We start from the raw sequence: 20,061 nt of genomic DNA, 5'->3' as shown, positions 1-20,061 counted from the left end.
TGGACCAGTATGAACCAGTGTAAACCAGTATGAACCAGTAAAAATCACCAAAATTCTCATTTTTGGACCAAAATCGGTCGACTTTGCACCAGTTAGGACCAGTAAAAACCAGTACAAACCAGTACAGACTGGTTTGAACAGGTTTGGGTTGGTTTAAACCAGTATAAACCAGTATAAACCAGTAAAATTCACCAAAATCCACCATTTTGGACCCGAATTCCATCTTTTTTTACCAAATTCTGTAATTATAAACCCAAAATCTTCCATTTTTCCCCCAAATCCCCCATTTTCACCCAAATCTTCCATTTTTTACCCCAAATCCCCCTTTTTTCCCCCAAATCCGCCATTTTTAACCCAAATTCCAACATTTTAAACTCAATTTCGCCATTTTTAACCATATCCCCCATTTTAACCCAAATTCCGCCATTTTGAACTCAATTTCGCCCTTTTTACCCAAAATCCTCAATTTTTAACTTAAAATCCCCCATTTTTTCCCCCAAATCTTCCATTTTTCCCCCAAATCCCCCATTTTTAACCCAAATTCCAACATTTTAAACTCAATTTCGCCATTTTTACCCAAAACCCCATTTTTAACCAATTTCTGCCGTTTTAACCCAAATTTCATCATTTTTTCCCAAAATTCTGCCATTTTAACCCAAATTTCACCTTTTTTTACCCAAATCACCCATTTTTACCCAATTTCCGCCATTTTTTACCCAAATCCCCCATTTTTCCTCAAATTCCGCCATTTTGAACTCAATTTCGCCCTTTTTACCCAAAATCCCCCGTTTTTACCCAAAATCCCCCGTTTTTACCACAAATCCCCCATTTTAACCCAAATTCCGCCATTTTAACCCGAATTCCGCCATTTTGAACTCAATTTCGCCCTTTTTACCCAAACTCCCCCGTTTTTACCCCAAATCCCCCATTTTAACCCAAATTCCGCCATTTTAAAACAAAATTCTGCCATTTTAACCCAAATTCCTCAATTTTTGACTTAAAATCCCCCATTTTTCCCCCAAATCCCCCATTTTTAACCCAAATTCCGCCATTTTAAACTCAATTTCGCCATTTTTACCCAAAACCCCATTTTTAACCAATTTCCGCCATTTTAACCAAAATTTCATCATTTTTTTCCCAAAATTCTGCCATTTTTACCCAAAATCCCCCGTTTTTACCACAAATCCCCCATTTTTAACCCAACTTCCGCCATTTTAACCCAAATTCCCCCATTTTAACCCAAATTCCGCCATTTTTACCTAAATCCCCCATTTTTAACCCCAAATGCCCCCATTTTTAACCCAAATTCCAACATTTTAACCCAAATTCCAACATTTTTACCCAAATCCTCCATTTTTTACCCAAATCCCCCATTTTTCCCCAAATGCCCCCATTTTTAACCCAAATCCCCCATTTTTCCCCAAATCCCCCCATTTTTAACCCAAATCCCCCATTTTTAACCCAACTTCCGCCATTTTAACCCAAATTCCGCCATTTTGAACTCAATTTCGCCATTTTTACCCAAAATCCCCCATTTTTCCCCCAAATCCCCCATTTTAACCCAAATCCCCCTTTTTTCCCCCAAATCCTCCATTTTTACCCAAATTCCACCATTTTAAACTCAATTTCGCCGTTTTTATCCAAATCCCCCATTTTAACCCAAATTCCGCCATTTTGAACTCAATTTTGCCATTTTTACCCAAATCCCCCATTTTTCCCCCAAATCCCCCATTTTTTCCCCAAATCCCCAGTTTTTAACCCAAATCCTCCATTTCCCCCCCAAATCCTCCATTTTTAACCCAAATCCCCCCATTTTCCCCCAAAATCCCCCATTTTTACCCAAAATCCCCCCATTTTTTCCCCCAAATCCCCCATTTTTCCTCAAATTCCACCATTTTAAACTCAATTTCGCCATTTTTACCCAAATCCCCCATTTTAAACCCAAATCCTCCATTTTTCCCCCAAAATTCTCCATTTTTCCCCAAAATCCCCCATTTTTACCCAATTTCCGCCATTTTTAACCCAAATTCTGCCATTTTAACCCAAATTTCATCATTTTTTCCCAAAATTCTGCCATTTTAACCCAAATTTCACCATTTTTTACCCAAATCCCCCATTTTTACCCAAAATCCCCCATTTTCCCCCCAAATCCCCCGTTTTTCCCCCAAAATCCCCCCATTTTTCCCAAAATCCCCCGTTTTCCCCCCAAAATCCCCCTTTCCCCCAAGCCCCGCCCCCTCTCACCTGCTGCTCCCTCCGGCCAATCAGGACGCGCCGCGCTCGCTCCGCCTGCCCCGCCCCCTCCAGCCACGCCCACGCGGCCTCAGCCAATGAGAACGGCCCTGGCCAGGCCCCGCCCCCCGGGGGCTCCGGCCCCGCCCCCCGCAGCGCCGCGAGGACCCCGCCGAGGCGTCCGCGGAAGTGCCGGATCTGGGCGGCGGCGTCGGAAACTTCCGGAAGGTGGGAAAAGGGGGCGGGGCCGAGCGATTCCGGGGGGAGGCCCTGGCGCTCGGCGGCCTGGGAAATTTGGGGAAAAAAAAAAAATAAATAAATTCCCGAGTTTTTCCACCGGAAAATTAACAAAATTTCGCCCCAAAAATAAAAAAATTCTCCCGGAAAAAAATCCCCAAAAATTTTCAAAATTTTCGATTTTTTTTCCGTTTTTCGCCCCAACGTTCCTGATTTTCGCCACCGAAAATCCCAATTTTCCCCCCCAAAATTTTCCACGAAAAATTCTGAATTTTTTCCGGTTTTTGCCCAAAAAATTCCTAATTTTTCCTCGAAAAATTCCCACTTTTCACCCCAACACTCCCAATTTTCACCAACAAAATTCCCAATTTTTTCCTCACAAAATTCCCAATTTTCACCCCGAAAATTCTCGATTTTCACCCTAAAATTCCCAAATTTTCATCACGAAATTCCCAATTTTTTCCTCCAAAATTCCCGTTTTGCCCCAAAAAATTTCCAATTTTTTTTCCCCCCAAAATTCCCAACTTTCCCCCCAAAATTCCCACGTTTCACCCCCAAAATTCCCGATTTTCATCCCCGAAATTCCCAATATTTCCTCACAAAATTCCCAATTTTCACACCCAAAAATTCCCAGGTTTTCTTCCCCCAAAATACCTAACCTTTTCCCCCAAAATTCCCATTTTTTACCCCAAAATTCCTATTTTCTATCTCAAAATCCCTTTTTTTTCCCCCAAAACCCTGAATTTTTTCTTTATAAAATATCATTTTTTTGCCCAATATCCCATTCTTCCCAAAATCCACATTTTTCACCCCAAAATCCCCATTGTCTTTCCCAAAAAAACCCTTAAAATTTCTGCTAAAAATCCCCAAAAAAATCCCAAAAAATTTATTCTAAAAATCTCCCAAATTCCTAAAAATTCTCACAAAATATTCAACAAAAAGTCCTAAAAAATCCCCTAAAATCCCCAAATTTTCCCCAAAAATCGCCAAAATTCCACCAAAATTCCACAAATTTACCCCAAAATTGCCAAAATTCCACCAAAATTCACAAATTTTCCAGAAAAGTCCCAAAATTCCCAAATTGTCCCCAAAAATTGCTAAAATTTCCCCAAAAATCCTCCCAAAATTCCCATATTTTACCCCAAAAAATCCCAACATTGGTCCAAAATTCCCCAGAATTCCGCCAAAATTCCCAAATTTTCCCTAAATTTCCCAAATTTTCCCCAAAAAATCCCCGAAGTCAAAAAAATCCCCCAAAATTCCCTCAATTTCCCCAAAAATCCCTAATTTTCAAAAAAATTCCCAAACCTCCCACAAAAATTCCGAAAATTCCCCCAAAATTCCCAAATTTTCCACAAATTTCCCCAAATTTTACTCTAAAATTCCCCCAAAATTTTTCCAAAAAATCCGCAAAATTCCAAAATTTCCAAAAATTCCGGAAAAATTCCCCCAAATTTCCCCCAAAAATTCTCCCAAAATTCTGAAATTTTCCCCAAAAACTCGCAAAAATTCACAATTTTTCCCCAAAAATTCCCAAAAATTCCCGATTTTTTCCCAAAAAATCCCCAAAATTCCCAATTTTTCCCCCAAAACCTCCCAAAAATTCCCAATTTTTCCCCAAAAACCCCCAAAAATTCCCGATTTTTCTCCAAAAATCCCCAAAAATTCCCAATTATTCCCCAAAAATTCCCAATTTTTCCCAAAAAATCCCCAAAATTCCCAATTTTCCCCCAAAAACTCCCAAAAATTCCCGATTTTTCCCCAAAAATTCCCGATTTTTTCCCAAAAACTCCCAAAAATTCCCAATTTTTCACCCAAAAACTCCCAAAAATTCCCAATTTTTCCCCAAAAACTCCCCAAAATTCCCAAAAATCCCCCAAAATTCCCGATTTTTCCCCAAAAATCCCCGAAATTCCGGAATTTTCCCCCGAAATTCCGGAATTTCCGCCCACCCGGACGAGCTCCACCAGGCGCCGCCCGTCCTCCAGCAGCTTCTGCCGCCGCAAAGCATCACGGGAGGGGGCGTGGTCACACCCGGAAGTGACGTCAGCGCCCGCCACACTCAAAACCTCCAAACCGGAAGCGGCCTCCTCCAAACCGGAAGTGGCACCCTTCAAACCGGAAGTGGGCTTTTCCTCGCCGGAAGTGCAATTCTCCAGGCCCGAGGTGGCCTCCTCCAAGCCGGAAGTGGCATTCGCCAAACCGGAAGTGGAATGTTTCGAACCGGAAGTGGACTCCTCCAAACCGGAAGTGGGCGGGAAGCTCCCCCGGGAGGGCGTGGCCGGCCCGGAAGTGACGTCACCGCAGATTTGGCAGGAAGGGGCGGGGCCTGGGTTGAGGAAGGTGCAGCGGGGGCAGGGCCAGGGCGGGGAGGGGGCGGGGCTGGGCTGGGGGGGACAAAACGGCGGCAAAGATCCCCGAATTATCCATCCCGAAATTCCCACGATTTTTATCCCAAAACTCCCCAATTTCTTATCCCGAAATTCCCACGTTTTCCCCGAAAATTCTGCATTTTTCTGCAAAAAAATTCCCCCGAAATTCCCAATTTTCACCCTAAAATTCCCAAATTTTCGTCATGAAATTCCCAATTTTTCCCTCCAAAATTCCCTTTTTCCCCAAAAAATTTACAATTTTTTTTTTCCCCCAAAATTCCCAATTTTCACCCCCAAAATTCCCAATTTTCACCCTAAAATTCCCAAATTTTCATCACGAAATTCCCAATTTTTTCCTCCAAAATTCCCTTTTTCCCCAAAAAATTTCCAATTTTTTTTTCCCCCAAAATTCCCAATTTTCACCCCCAAAATTCCAAATTTTTCACCCCCAAAATTCCCAATATTTCCTCACAAAATTCCCAATTTTCACCCCCAAAATTCCCAATTTTCACCCTAAAATTCCCAAATTTTCGTCATGAAATTCCCAATTTTTACCTCCAAAATTCCCTTTTTCCCCAAAAAATTTCCCATTTTTTTTTCCCCCAAAATTCCCAATTTTCTACCCCCAAAATTCCCAATATTTCCTCACAAAATTCCCAATTTTTACCCCCAAAATTCCCAATTTTCACCCTAAAATTCCCAAATTTTCATAACGAAATTCCCAATTTTTCCCTCCAAAATTCCCTTTTTCCCCAAAAAATTTCCAATTCTTTTTCCCCCCAAAATTCCAAAATTTTCATCCCCAAAATTCCCAATTTTTCGTCACAAAATTCCCAATTTTCGCCCCCAAAATTCCCAATATTTCCTCACAAAATTCCCAATTTTCACCACCGAAATTCCCAATTTTTGCTCACAAAATTCCCAATTTTCACCCCCAAAATTCCCAATTTTCACCCTAAAATTCCCAAAGTTTCATCACGAAATTCTCAATTTTTCCCTCCAAAATTCCCTTTTTCCCCAAAAAATTTCCAATTTTTTTTTTCCCCCAAAATTCCCAAATTTTCACCCCCAAAATTCTGAATTTTCACCCTAAAATTCCCAAAATTTCATCACGAAATTCCCAATTTTTCCCTCCAAAATTCCCTTTTTCCCCCAAAAAATTTCCAATTTTTTTTTCTCCCCCAAAATTCCCAAATTTTCATCCCCAAAATTCCCAATTTTTTACCCCCAAAATTCCCAATATTTCCTCACAAAATTCCCAATTTTCACCCTAAAATTCCCAAAATTTCATCACGAAATTCCCAATTTTTACCTCCAAAATTCCCTTTTTCCCCAAAAAATTTTCAATTTTTTTTTTCCCCCCAAAATTCCCAAGTTTCACCCCCAAAATTCCCAATTTTTTACCCCCAAAATTCCCAAGTTTCACCCCCAAAATTCCCAATTTTTTACCCCCAAAATTCCCAATATTTCCTCACAAAATTCCCAATTTTCACCACTGAAATTCCCAAATTTTCGTCACGAAATTCCCAATTTTTACCTCCAAAATTCCCTTTTCCCCAAAAAAATTTCTAATTTTTTTCCCCCCAAAATTCCCAATTTTTCGTCACAAAATTCCCAAGTTTCACCCCCAAAATTCCCAATTTTTCATCACAAAATTCCCAATTTTTCATCACAAAATTCCCAATTTTCACCCCCAAAATTCCCAATATTTCGTCACAAAATTCCTAATTTTTCATCACAAAATTCCCAATTTTCACCCCCAAAATTCCCAATATTTCGTCACAAAATTCCTAATTTTCACCCCCAAAAATTCCCAGGATTTTTTCCACAAAATTCCCAATCTTTACCCCCAAAATTCCCAATTTTCACCCCAAAATCCTCATTTTTTACCCCAAAATCCCCATTGACTTTCCCAAAAAAAAAACCTTAAAATTTCTCCTAAAAATCCCCAAAATTTCATTTTTTCCCCCCTAAAAAATTCAATTTTTAATTTAAAAACTCCCCATTTTTTCCCAAACCCCCATTTTTTCACCCAAAAATCCCAATTTTTTACCCCAAAATGTAATTTTTCCCAAAATTGGAGTTTTTCGCCCCAAATTCCGGTACCAGGTGGGGGCGTGGCAGAGCACAACCGGGGGAGGGATTTTTATTCAAAATCCCCATTTTTTCCCCCAAAATTCACATTTTTTCCCCCCAAATCCCCACTTTCATTTAAAAAACCATTTTTTCCCAAATCCCCACTTTTTTAACCCAAAAATCTCCACTTTTCCCCCATATTAAAACCCCCATTTTTTAAACCACAAATCCCATTTTTTCCCTTAAAAAATTCAATTTTTCCTTTAAAAAATCCCCGTTTTTTCCCCAAAACCCCCATTTTTTCACCCCAAAATCCCATTTTTTTTCCCCAAAATTTAATTTTTTTCCCAAAATTGGGTTTTTTTGCCCCAAACTCGGGTACCTGTGGGCTGGGCGCCAGGCGGGGGCGCTCGCAGGCGCGGCAGAGCACGGCCGGGGCCGGGTTCCTCAGGGTGCAGCTGCGGCAGCTCCAGCCCGGCGCCTCTGAAACACCAAAATTCACCTTTTTTAACCCAAAATTATCATATTCCCAAAATCCCCATTTCTTCCCAAAAATTCCCATTTTTTTCCTCAAAAAAATCCCATTTTTTTCCCAAAAAAATTCGATTTTTTACACCAAAAAATCCATTTTTTCGCAAAAGAAATTCCATTTTTTTCAACCCAAAATTCAAGGTTTTTCCCAAAAAATTCCCATTTTTTTCCCCAAAAAATTCCCATTTTTTACCCCAAAAAATTCGATTTTTTAAAAAAAAAATCCTCTTTTTTCCCCAAAATATTCCATTTTTTCCACCCAGAATTTCCCAAAAAGTGCCATTTTTTCCACCCAAAATTATGATTTTCCTGAAATCCCCATTTTTACCCAAAATTCCAATTTTTGCCCCCAAAAAAATCTATTTTTCCCCCCAAAATTCCATCTTTTTCCAAAAAAAAATCTCATTTCTCACGCCCAAAAAAATCTGATTTTTTTACCCCAAAAAATCCCCTTGTTTCCCAAGAAAATCCATTTTTTCCACCCAAAATTCCACATTTTCCCCAAAAATATCCCCGATTTTTAACCCCTAAAAAATTCCATTTTTCCAACCCAAAATTTCCCAAAAATTCCTATTTTTTCCCCAAAAATCTCCAATTTTTTTACCCTCCAAAATTCCATTTTTTTCCCCCAAGAAGGTCTCATTTTTTTCCTCAAAAAATTCCAATTTTTTTTTTCCAGATAACTCCATTTTTTCCACGAAAATTGCAATTTTTTTCCCCAAAAAAATCCAATTTTTCCCCCCAAAATATCTCTTGTTTTCCCTCAAAATTTCCATTTTTTCACTCAAAAAAATTCTAATTTTTTTTCTCCGAAAAAATTCCATTTTTACCCCCAAAAAATTCCCATTTTTCCCTCAAAATTCCCACATTAAAAGAAAAAATTCACTTTATTCCCAATAAAATTCCGATGTTTTCCCTAAAATTCTATTTTTTCCCCCAAAATTCCCCCAAAATTAAGAAAAAAATTCCCAAAATTCCCCAAAAAATTCCCAAATTTGCCCCAAAATTCCCCAAAATTCCCAAAATTTTCCCTACCGGTCGTTTGAAGCTGCGGCAGCGCGTCCGACACCAACTGGGGGAGCAACAAAACCAGTATAAACCAGTATAAACCAGTATGGACCAGTATGGACCAGTATGGACCGGTATGGACCAGTATAAACCAGTATGGACCAGTATGGACCAGTATGGACCAGTATGGACCAGTATAAACCAGTATAAACCAGTATGGACCAGTATGGACCAGTATAAACCAGTATGGACCAGTATGGACCAGTATAAACCAGTATGGACCAGTATGGACCCTCCCAGTATAAACCAGTAACTCCCAGTCCCCTCCCAATCTCCTCCCAGTGCCCTCCCAGTATAAACCAGTATAAACCAGTTCAAACCAGTATAAACCAGTATAAACCAGTCTCACCTCATCCTCTCCCAGTAAGATCTCGGTGAAGAAATGGGGGTTGGGGTGCTGGTTCTGGGAAGGAGAAAAACCAGTAAAAACCAGTAAAAACCAGTATGGACCAGTAAAAACCAGTATAAACCAGTACAAACCAGTATAAAAAATCCCAATTTTCCCCATTTTCCATATTTTTCCCACATTTTTAACCCTTTAACTCCCTCCCACCGCCCCCAAATCCCCTCCCAGTCCCTCCCAGTTTGTCCCAGTTCCCTCCCAGTATAAACCAGTTACCCCAAACCCCAAACCAGTACAAACCAGTACAAACCAGTATAAACAATCCCCATTTTCCCAAATTTTCCCAATTTTTTCCCCATTTTTAACCCTTTAACTCCCTCCCACCGCCCCCAAACCCCCTCCCAGTCCCTCCCAGTATAAACCAGTACAAACCAGTAACCCCAAACCCCAAACCAGTATAAACCAGTAACCCCAAATCCCCATTTTTCCCCCCTTTTCCCCCATTTTTAACCCTTTAACTCCCTCCCACCCCCCCCAAACCCCCTCCCAGTACAACCCAACCCCCTCCCAGTCCCCCCCGACCCCCTCCCAGTCCAAACCAGTATAAACCAGTATAAACCAGTAAGAGGCGGTCGAGCTCGGCGCGCAGCAGCAGCACGTCGGCGGTGACGGCCGCCACCAGGGGGGGGTGGGGCCCGCGGGGGGGGGGAGGGAAGCTCAGCCCCTCCCCCGACTCCTCCGTGTACCCCAAAAGCTTCAGCACCTCCCGGCCGCCCTGCGGACTGGGGGTTACTGGTTTGTACTGGTTTGGGGTTTGGGGTTACTGGTTTGTACTGGTTTGGACTGGGAGGGGTCGGGGGGGGACTGGGAGGGACTGGGAGGGGGTTTGGAAGGGGTGGGAGGGAGTGAAAGGGTTAAAAATGGGGGAAAAATGGGGAAAATTTGGGAAAATGGGGATTTTTTATACTGGTTTATACTGGTTTGTACTGGTTTGGGGTTTGGGGTAACTGGTTTATACTGGGAGGGAACTGGGACAAACTGGGAGGGACTGGGAGGGGGTTTGGGGGTGGTGAGAGGGAGTTAAAGGGTTAAAAATGGGGGAAATGGGGGGAAAAATGGGGATTTGGGGTTACTGGTTTATACTGGTTTGGGGTTGGGGGTTACTGGTTTGTACTGGTTTGGACTGGGAGGGGTCGGGGGGGGACTGGGAGGGACTGGGAGGGGGTTTGGGGGTGGTGGGAGGGAGTTAAAGGGTTAAAAATGGGGGAAAAATGGGGAAATTGGGGATTTTTTATACTGGTTTATACTGGTTTGTACTGGTTTGGGGTCGGGGGTTACTGGTTTATACTGGTTTGGACTGGGAGGGGTCGGGGGGATACTGGTTTATACTGGGAGGGACTGGGATGGGGGTTTGGGGGTGGTGGGAGGGAGTGAAAGGGTTAAAAATGGGGGAAAATGGGGGAAAAATGGGGAAAATGGGGATTTGGGGTTACTGGTTTATACTGGTTTGGGGTTTGGGGTTACTGGTTTATACTGGTTTGGACTGGTTTGGACTGGGAGGGGTCGGGGGGGGACTGGTTTATACTGGGAGGGGGTTTGGAAGGGGTGGGAGGGAGTTAAAGGGTTAAAAATGGGGGAAAAATGGGGGAAAATGGGGATTTGGGGTTACTGGTTTATACTGGTTTGAGGTTTGGGGTTACTGGTTTGAACTGGTTTATACTGGGAGGGGTCGGGGGGGGACTGGTTTATACTGGGAGGGGGTTTGGGGGTGGTGGGAGGGAGTTAAAGGGTTAAAAATGGGGGAAAAATGGGGGAAAAATGGGGATTTTTTATACTGGTTTGTACTGGTTTGGGGTCTGGGGTTACTGGTTTATACTGGGAGGGGGTTGAGGGTTACTGGGAGGGACTGGGAGGGGGTTTGGGAGGGGTGGGAGGGAGTTAAAGGGTTAAAAATGGGGGAAAAATGGGGAAAATGGGGATTTTTTTATACTGGTTTATACTGGTTTTTACTGGTTTGGGGTCTGGGGTTACTGGTTTATACTGGGAGGGAACTGGGATGAACTGGGAGAGAAAAACCGCAATTCTTAGATTCAAAAAATTGAATTTTTAGCCCAAAAAATCGAATTTTTAGCCCAAAAAAACCCCGAATTTTTGGCCAAAAAAATCGAATTTTTGGCCAAAAAATGCTGATTTTTTTTTCTGAGAAAAATTGGATTTTTTTTGGGGGGAAAAAGGGAATTTTGGGATTTTCAAGAAAATTTTGGTGGTTTTTTAGGGAGGAAAAAAAAGGGAATTTTGGAGGAAAAATGGGAATTTTTGGTTAAAATTGGATTTTTTTTAGGGTAAAAAACCAGAGATTTGGGGAAAAAACGGAAATTTTGGGGAAAAAATGGAATTTTGGGGAAAAAAAAGGAATTTTTATTTTCATAGGAAAATTTTTGGGATTCTCCAGTGGATTTATGGAGCGAAAAAATGCAAATTTTGGGTGGAAAAGAGTCGAATTTTTGGCCAAAAAAATATCATTTTTGGTCAAAAAACTCCAATTTTTTTGAGGAAAAAAAAGGAATTTTTTTGGAAAAAAATTCATGTTCCTAAGAAAAATGTTGGTGTTCTCCAACGCATTTATGGAGTGAAAAATGCAAATTTTGGGTGGTAAAAAAAATCGCATTTTTGGTCAAAACAAGCTGATTTTTTTGGAGAAAAAAACAGAATTTTTTTGAAAAAAAATTTATTTTTCAATGAAAATTTTTTGGCGTTTTCCAAGGCATTTATGGAGCGAAAAATGCAAATTTTGGGTTGAAAAAAAATCGCATTTTTGGCCAAAAAAAATCGAATTTTTGGCCAAAAAACGCCGATTTTTTTGGGGGAAAAAAAGGGAATTTTTTGGGAAAAAAGGGAAATTTTTGGGGAGAAAAGGGAAATTTTTTGGAAAAGATTCTGTTTTCCAAATAAATGTTTGGCCTTCTCCAATGCATTTATGGAGCAAATAATGCAAATTTTGGGTGGTAAAAAATCGCATTTTTGGTCAAAACAAGCGGGTTTTTTTGGGGAAAAAAGAGAATTTTTTGGAAAAAAAATTTATTTTTCAATGAAAATTTTTGGTCTTCTCCAAGGTATTTATGGAACGAAAAATGGAAATTTTGGGTGGGAAAAAATCGAATTTTTGGCCGAAAAAATAGAATTTTTTGGCAAAAACCTCTGATTTTTTTCAGGAAAAAAAGGGAATTTTTTAGGGAGAAAAGGGAATTTTTTTTGGAAAAAATTTATGTTCCTAAGAAAAAATTTGGTGTTCTCCAATGCATTTATGGAGCGAAAAATGCAAATTTTGGATGGTAAAAAATCGCATTTTTGGCCAAAAAAAGCTGATTTTTTTTGAGAAAAAAACAGAATTTTTTTGGAAAAAAATTTTATTTTTCAATGAAAATTTTTGGCGTTTTCCAACGCATTTATGGAGCAAAAAATGTAAATTTTGGGCGGAAAAAAATCGCATTTTTGGCGGAAAAAAAATCGCATTTTTGGCCAAAAAAAATCGAATTTTTGGCCAAAAAACGCCGATTTTTTTTGGGAAAAAAGGGGGATTTTTTGGGAACGTTGGGAATTTTTTGGGAATGTTGGGAATTTTTTGGGAACGCCCACCTGGATGGCTCCGACGGTGGATTTGAAGACGGGGTTGCCGAATCGGACGCTCCTCCAGTGGCGGGGCGGGCGCGGGCTCAGGAGGTTGCGTCCGTATTTTTCCAGAATGTTCAGCGCCGTCCTCAGCCGCTCCAATCCGTGCGGGAGCCCCTCGGGATTCTGGGAAAAGAGAAAATTCCGGAATTTGGGCGATTCCCAAAAAAAATTTGGGGAAAATCGGTGAAAATTTGGCGAAAATCCGTCGAAAAACGGCGAAAAATCGGATTAAAAAGGGTGAAAAAAGGGGGAAATTCCAGCGGGTTTTTTGGGGGAAATTTTGGGAAGGGGAAATTTGGGAAATTTTTTGGGATTTTTGGGAAATTGTAAGGGGTGTTTTGGTGGGAATGGTGAAAAAATGGAGGAAATTGGGTTAAAAATGGGTTAAAATGGGAAAAAACAAAAGAAAAATGCAATTAAAAGTCTCTAAAAATCCATTAAAAAATTAAAAAAAAAAATCACCAAAAAATTCCAAAAAAATCACCGAAAAATCCCATAAAAACTCTGGGAAAAATCCCATAAAAAACTCCAAAAAAATCCCTAAAAAATCCCACAAAAAACATTAAAAAATCCCATAAAAGTCCTCAAAAACAGCTGCAGAAAATCCAGCAAAAAAATCCTAAAAAAACCCCCAAAAAATCTTAAAAAATTCCAAATAAATCCCCAAAAATCTTACTAAAAATTCAGAAAAAATCCCCCCAAAAAAATCGCAAAAAATTCCACAAAAAATCCTCAAAAAATCCCTAAAAACTTCCTAAAAAATCCCGTAAAAATCTCCAACAAAATCATCCAAAAAAATTGCCAAAAAAAATCCCACAAACACCCAAAAAATCCCACAAAAATCCCACAAATAATTCCTTAAAAAATCCCCAAAAATACTCAAAAATGAATAAAGAAAATTCCAAGATATCCCCAAAATATCAGAAAAAAAATGTGGAAAAATGTCATAAAACTCCCATAAAAACCTCCAAAAATCCTGAAAAAAATCCCATGAAAATCCTAAAAAAATCCTAAAAAAAAATCCAGGAAAATCCCATAAATATCTCCCAAAAATCCTGTAAAAATCCTAAAAAATTGTTCAAAAATCACCAAAAAAATCCCATAAAAACCCATAAAAAATCCCCTAAAATTCTCCAAAAAATCATGTAAAAATCCTAAAAAATCGTCAAAAAATGGCCAAAAAATCCCATAAAAAACCCTGGGAAAAATCCCATAAAAATCCCCCAAAAATCCCCAAAAAATCCCATAAAAATCGTAAAAAAATCCTCAAAAAAACAGATTAAAGCTCCATTAAAACCCCATTAAATTCCCATTAAATTCCCATTAAACCCCCATTAAATCCCCATAAAATTCCCATTAAATCCCCATAAAACCCCATTAAATTCCCATTAAACCCTCATAAAAACCCCATTAAATCCCCATAAAATTCCCATGAGAACCCTATAAAAACCCCATTAAATTCCCATTAAAACCCCATTAAATTCCCGTTAAAACCCCATTAAATTCCTATGAGAACCCCATAAAATCCCCATTAAACCCCCATAAAACCCCACTAAACCCCCATTAAATTCCCATTAAATCCCCATTCAATCCCCATAAAAACCCATTAAATCCCTATAAAATCCCCATTAAGCCCCCATTAATTCCCCCATTAAACCCCCATAAACCCCCATTAAACCCCCATTAAACCCCATTAAACCCCATAAACCCCCCTAAATTCCCATTAAACCCCCATTAAACTCCCATTAAATCCCCATTAAACCCCATTAAACCCCATTAAACCCCATAAAATCCCCATCAAACCCCCATTAAACCCCATAAAACCCACTAAGTTCCCATTAAACCCCATAAATCCCCATTAAACCCCATTAAAGCCCCATTAAACACCATTAATCCCTCATTAATTCCCCCATTAAACCCCCTAAATTCCCATTAAATCCCATCAAATCCCCATTAAACCCCATTAATGCCCCATTAAACCCCATAAATCCCCCTAAATTCCCATTAAACCCCCATTAATTCCCCCATTAATTCCCCCATAAAACCCCCATTAAACCCCCATTAATTCCCCCATTAAACCTCCATCAAACCCCATTAAACCCCCATTAAACCCCATTAATTCCCCCATTAAACCCCCATTAAACCCCCATTAATTCCCCCATTAAACCCCCATTAAACCCCATTAATTCCCCCATTAAACACCAATAATTCCCATTAAACCCCAATAAATCCCATCAAACCCCCATCAAACCCCCTTTAAACCCCATAAACCCCCCTAAACCCCCATAAATCCCAATGAAATCCCCATAAATCCCCATTATCCCCATAAATCCCCATTAAACCCCCCTAAATCCCCATTAAATCCCCATTAAACCCCCATTAAACCCCCATAAACCCCCATTAACCCCCCATAAATCCCCATTAAACCCCCATTTATCCCCATTAATCCCCCATTAAACCCCCATAAATCCCATTAAACCCCCATAAACCCCCATTAGACCCCCATTAAATCCCCTAAACCCCCATTAAACCCCATAAATCCCCATTAAACCCCCATCAAACCCCCCTAAATCCCCATCAAACCCCCATCAAACCCCCATAAACCCCCATTAAACCCCCATAAACCCCCATTAAACCCCCATTAAACCCCCATTAAACCCCATAAACTCCCATTAAACCCCCATAAACCCCCATCAAACCCCCATAAATCCCCATTAAACCCCCCTAAACCCCCATTAAACCCCCCTAAACCCCCATTAAACCCCATAAATCCCCATTAAACCCCCAAAAACCCCCATCAAACCCCCATAAACCCCCATCAAACCCCCATTTATCCCCATAAACCCCCATAAACCCCCATTAATTCCCCCATTAAACCCCCATTAAATCCCCATTAAACCCCCATTAAACTCCATTAAACCCCATTAAACCCCCTTAAATCCCATTAAACCCCATTAAACCCCATTAAACCCCATAAATCCCCATTAAACCCCCATAAACCCCCATTAATCCCCATTATTCCCCCATTAATTCCCCCATTAAACCTCATTAAACCCCCATGAAATCCCCATTAAACCCCCATTAAACCCCCATTAATTCCCCCATTAAACCCCAATAATTCCCTTTAAACCCCATCAAACTCCATTAAATCCCCATTAAACCCCCATTAATTCCCCCATTAATTCCCCCATAAAACCCCCATTAAACCCCCCTAAATTCCCATTAAACCCCCATAAATCCCCATTAATTACCCCATTAAACCCCCATAAATCCCCATTAATTACCCCATTAAACCCCAATAAAATCCCCATTAAACCCCCATTAAACCCCCATTAATCCCCATCAAACCCCCCTAAACCCCCCTAAATCCCCATTAAACCCCCCTAAATCCCCATTAAACCCCCATAAATCCCAATGAAATCCCCATAAACCCCAATGAAATTCCCATTAAACCCCCATAAACTCCCATTAAACCCCCATAAACCCCCATAAACCCCCATTAAACCCCCATTATTCCCCATAAACTCCCATTAAATCCCCATTAAACTCCCATAAACCCCCATTAAACCCCATAAACCCCCATTAAACCCCCATAAATCCCCATTAAACCCCCATTAAATTCCCATAAAAACCTCATAAAAACCCCATTAAACCCCATCAAACCCCCATTAATCCCCCATTAATTCCCCCATTAAACCCCCAATAAATCCCAACAAACCCCCATCAAACCCCCATTAAACCCCATAAACCCTCCTAAACTCCCATAAATCCCAATGAAATTCCCATAAATCCCAATGAAATCCCCATAAATCCCCATTAAACCCCCATAAATCCCAAAGAAATCCCCACAAATCCCCACTAAACCCCCATAAATCCCCATTAAACCCCATTAAACCCCCATTAAACCCCATTAAACCCCCATCAAACCCCCTAAACCCCCATCAAACCCCCATTAAACCCCATTAAACCCCCATCAAACCCCCCTAAACCCCCATCAAACCCCCCTAAACCCCCGTCAAACCCCCATCAAACCCCCATTAAACCCCCATTAAACCCCCATTTATCCCCATTAAACCCCCCTAAATCCCCATTAAACCCCCATAAACCCCCATAAACTCCCCACACCCCGCCCCGAATCCGCATCCCCGCTGACCCAGGCCAGGTTTTCCCGCAGCAGGTGCCGGCCCGGCAGCAGCCGCAGTTTGCGCTCGGGCGGCAGCGGCAGCAGCAGCAGCGGCGCCAGCGCGGGCGGCCACGGCTCGGCCGGGCGGCGCAGCAGCGCCACCTGCAGGGCGGAACGCAGCTCCTGCAGGGAAATGGGGGGAAATAAAGGGATTTTGGGCAAAATTAAAAAATGGGATTTTTGGGGGGTTTAATGGGATTTTTGAGGATTTTTTTGTGATTTTTTGGGTGATTTTTGCGGGGTTTTTGGGGGATTTTTGGGGGGTTTTGGGGATCCGGCTCGGCCGGGCGGCGCAGCAGCGCCACCTGCAGGGCGGACTGCAGTTCCTGCAGGGAAATGGGGGAAAATAAAGGGATTTTGGGCAAAATAAAAAATGGGAATTTTGGGGGGTTTAATGGGATTTTTGAGGATTTTTTTGTGATTTTTTGGGGTTTTTTTGGGGGGATTTTGGGTGATTTTTGGGTGATTTTTGGGTGATTTTTGGCATGATTTTATGGGATTTTTGGGTAATTTTGAGGGATTTTTGTGGGATTTTTTAGGCGATTTTTGTGGGATTTTTGGATGATTTTTGGGTGATTTTTCGGTGATTTTTGGGTAATTTTTTGGGGGATTTTTGTGGGATTTTTTAGGTATTTTATGGGATTTTTTGGGGGGATTTTTGGGTGATTTTTTGGGTGATTTTTTTGTGATTTTTGGGGATTTTTTGAGGGATTTTTGGTGATTTTTAGGGATTTTTTGGGGATTTTTTAGGGATTTTTTGCGTGATTTTGAGGGATTTTTTGCGTGATTTTTGGGTGATTTTTCGGTGATTTTTGGGGATTTTTATGCGATTTTTGAGATTTTTTAGGGATTTTTTTGGGATTTTAAGGGATTTTTGGAGTGATTTTTTAGGGATTTTAATGGGATTTTTTGTGTGATTTTGAGGGATTTTTTGGATGACTTTTGGGGGATTTTTTGAGGGATTTTTGGGGATTTTAAGGATTTTTAAGGATTTTTATGGGATTTTTTTGGGTGATTTTTTAGGGATTTTTGGGGATTTTTTGAGGGATTTTTGGTGATTTTGGGGGATTTTTGGTGATTTTTAGGGATTTTATGGGATTTTTTGGGGATTTTTGGGGATTTTTATAGGATTTTTTGCGTGATTTTGAGGGATTTTTGGATGATTTTTGGGTGATTTTTCGGTGATTTTTGGGTAATTTTTGGGTGATTTTTGGGGGATTTTTTAGGTATTTTATGGGATTTTTTGGGGGGGTTTTGGGTGATTTTTGTGGGATTTTTGGTTGATTTTTTGGGTGATTTTTGGGTGATTTTTGGGTAATTTTTTGGGGATTTTTGGGGGATTTTTTAGGTATCTTATGGGATTTTTTGAGGGGATTTTTGGGTGATTTTTGTGGGATTTTTGGTTGATTTTTTGGGGGGTTTTTGGGGGTTTTTGGGGATCCGGCTCGGCCGGGCGGCGCAGCAGCGCCACCTGCAGGGCGGAACGCAGCTCCTGCAGGGAATTGGGGGAAAAACTGGGATTTTGGGCAAAATAAAAAATGGGATTTTTGTGGGGTTTTAATGGGGTTTTGGGGGGGTTTTTGGGGGGATTTTGGGGGATTTTTAGGGATTTTTTAGGGATTTTTTAGGGATATTTTTGGGGGATTTTTTGGGGATTTTTGGGGATTTTAATGGGATTTTTTTGCGTGATTTTGAGGGATTTTTGGATGATTTTTGGGTGATTTTTTGGTGATATTTGGGGGATTTTTGGGTTATTTTTTAGGGATTTTATGGGATTTTTAATGGATTTTTTAGGGATTTTAGGGGATTTTTGGAGGGGATTTTTGGGGATTTTAATGGGATTTTTTTTGCATGATTTTGAGGGATTTTTGGATGATTTTTGGGTGATTTTTTTGGTGATTTTTGGGGGATTTTAGGGGATTTTTTAGGGATTTTTTGGTGATTTTAAGGAATTTTTTTGGGATTTTAATGGGATTTTTTGCATGAGTTTGAGGGATTTTTGGGTGATTTTGTGGGATTTTTTAGGTATTTTATGGGATTTTTTCGGTGTTTTTTTTGGGGATTTTTCGGGATTTTAATGGGATTTTTTGCATGATCTTTGCGGGATTTTTTGGTGATTTTTTGGTGATTTTGGGGGATTTTTTTAGGTATTTTATGGTGATTTTAAGGGATTTTTTTGGAGATTTTAATGGGATTTTTTGCGTGATTTTGAGGGTTTTTTCGATGATTTTTGGGTGATTTTTGGGTGATTTTTGGGGATTTTTTGGGTAATTTTGGGGAAAATTCAGGAATTTCGGGGGATTTAAGGGGGAAATTTGGGGGATGTGGAGAAATTTGGGAAATTTTGTAACATTTTGGGGGAATTGGATGGAGAAATTTCGGGAAAATTCAGGAATTTTGGGGGATTTCAGGGAGACATTTGGAGAATTTGGGAAAATTTGAGAAAAATTTGGGAAATTTTGGAGGGATTTTTTGGGATTTTGGGGAGATTTTTTGTTATTTTGGAGATACTTGTGGGGAGTTTTGGGGAATTTTGGGGAAAAACCAGGAATTTTGTGAATTTGAGGGGGAAATTTGGGGAATTTGGGACAAATTTGGGAGATTTTGGGGGATTTGAGGCAGAAATTTCAGGGTTGGGACAAATTTGGGAGATTTTGGGGGAATTTTTGGCGATTTTGAGGAGATTTGGGGGAGATTTTTTGTGATTTTGGAGATATTTGAGGGGATTTGGGGGGAATTTGGGGATTTTTGGGGATTTTTGGGGTTTCAGGGGGGCTCACCTGCAGAGACCCCAAATCTGGGGGGTCTTTGGGAGGATCTGCCATCACCTGGGGGCAAAAAAAAGAGAAAATTGGGATTTTTTGGAATTTTGGGGGTTTTTTTTCCAACTCGATTCAGAGAATCTGAAACACGAACCGCGGTTGGAGCCCAAATTCGGGGGAATTTGGGGTGGAATCTCCAGACGAGTTTCAGGGTGCGGCGCCCCTCAACCCCCCCTCGCTTTTGGGGAGGATTTTTGGGGTGATTTTGGGTTTTTTTGGGGTTTTTGAAACCCCCAAATTTCGTTTTTACCTCAGGGAAGCGGCGGCGGATCCAAAATGGCGGCGCGGCTTGAGGGGGGGAAGTGGGCGTGGCTTTCCCGTGTGACGTCATGCCCTCACTCCTCTGCCCTCACTTTGCATGGCGCTTTGCGCGCTTCACCCCCTCATAGCGCATGCGCCAGCACAAGCCGCGCTCCTATTGGTGGATTTATTGCCTTGAATTCCCGCCTTTCCCCTTTATGGCCACGCCTTAGTGAGGGCTGCCCTTAAACAACATGGCGCGGCACGCTCTTTACAACAGAGCAC

General features: G+C 40.8%; 1 protein-coding gene across 16 annotated transcripts in view; it reads right to left on the bottom strand.

Annotated features, from left to right (window-relative positions):
- Positions 1–19,882, bottom strand: part of RNF31 (ring finger protein 31) — a 42,987-nt gene extending 23,105 nt beyond the window's left edge. For all 16 annotated transcript variants that reach the window (XR_014950954.1, XR_014950955.1, XR_014950957.1 and 13 more), the window contains exons 1-11: positions 19,787–19,882; positions 19,495–19,542; positions 17,020–17,040; positions 16,685–16,816; positions 12,496–12,654; positions 9,479–9,634; positions 8,866–8,919; positions 8,484–8,520; positions 7,300–7,400; positions 4,422–4,856; positions 2,245–2,517 (exon numbers count right to left, since the gene is read on the bottom strand). Coding sequence is in view for 11 of the 16 variants with exons in the window: in XM_085565489.1 (XP_085421615.1) it covers positions 2,245–2,517; positions 4,422–4,856; positions 7,300–7,400; positions 8,484–8,520; positions 8,866–8,919; positions 9,479–9,634; positions 12,496–12,654; positions 16,685–16,816; positions 17,020–17,040; positions 19,495–19,542; positions 19,787–19,867 (1,497 nt within the window). In the remaining 5 variants the exon portion in view is untranslated. The remainder of the gene's footprint in view (positions 1–2,244; positions 2,518–4,421; positions 4,857–7,299; positions 7,401–8,483; positions 8,521–8,865; positions 8,920–9,478; positions 9,635–12,495; positions 12,655–16,684; positions 16,817–17,019; positions 17,041–19,494; positions 19,543–19,786) is intronic.
- Positions 19,883–20,061: the final 179 nt, after the last annotated feature.

This window comes from Lonchura striata, chromosome 36 (assembly GCF_050655825.1).
Source record: "Lonchura striata isolate lonStrDom1 chromosome 36, ASM5065582v1, whole genome shotgun sequence".
Classification (NCBI taxonomy): Eukaryota; Metazoa; Chordata; class Aves; order Passeriformes; family Estrildidae; genus Lonchura; species Lonchura striata.
This window is presented reverse-complemented; position numbering and strand designations above follow the sequence as displayed.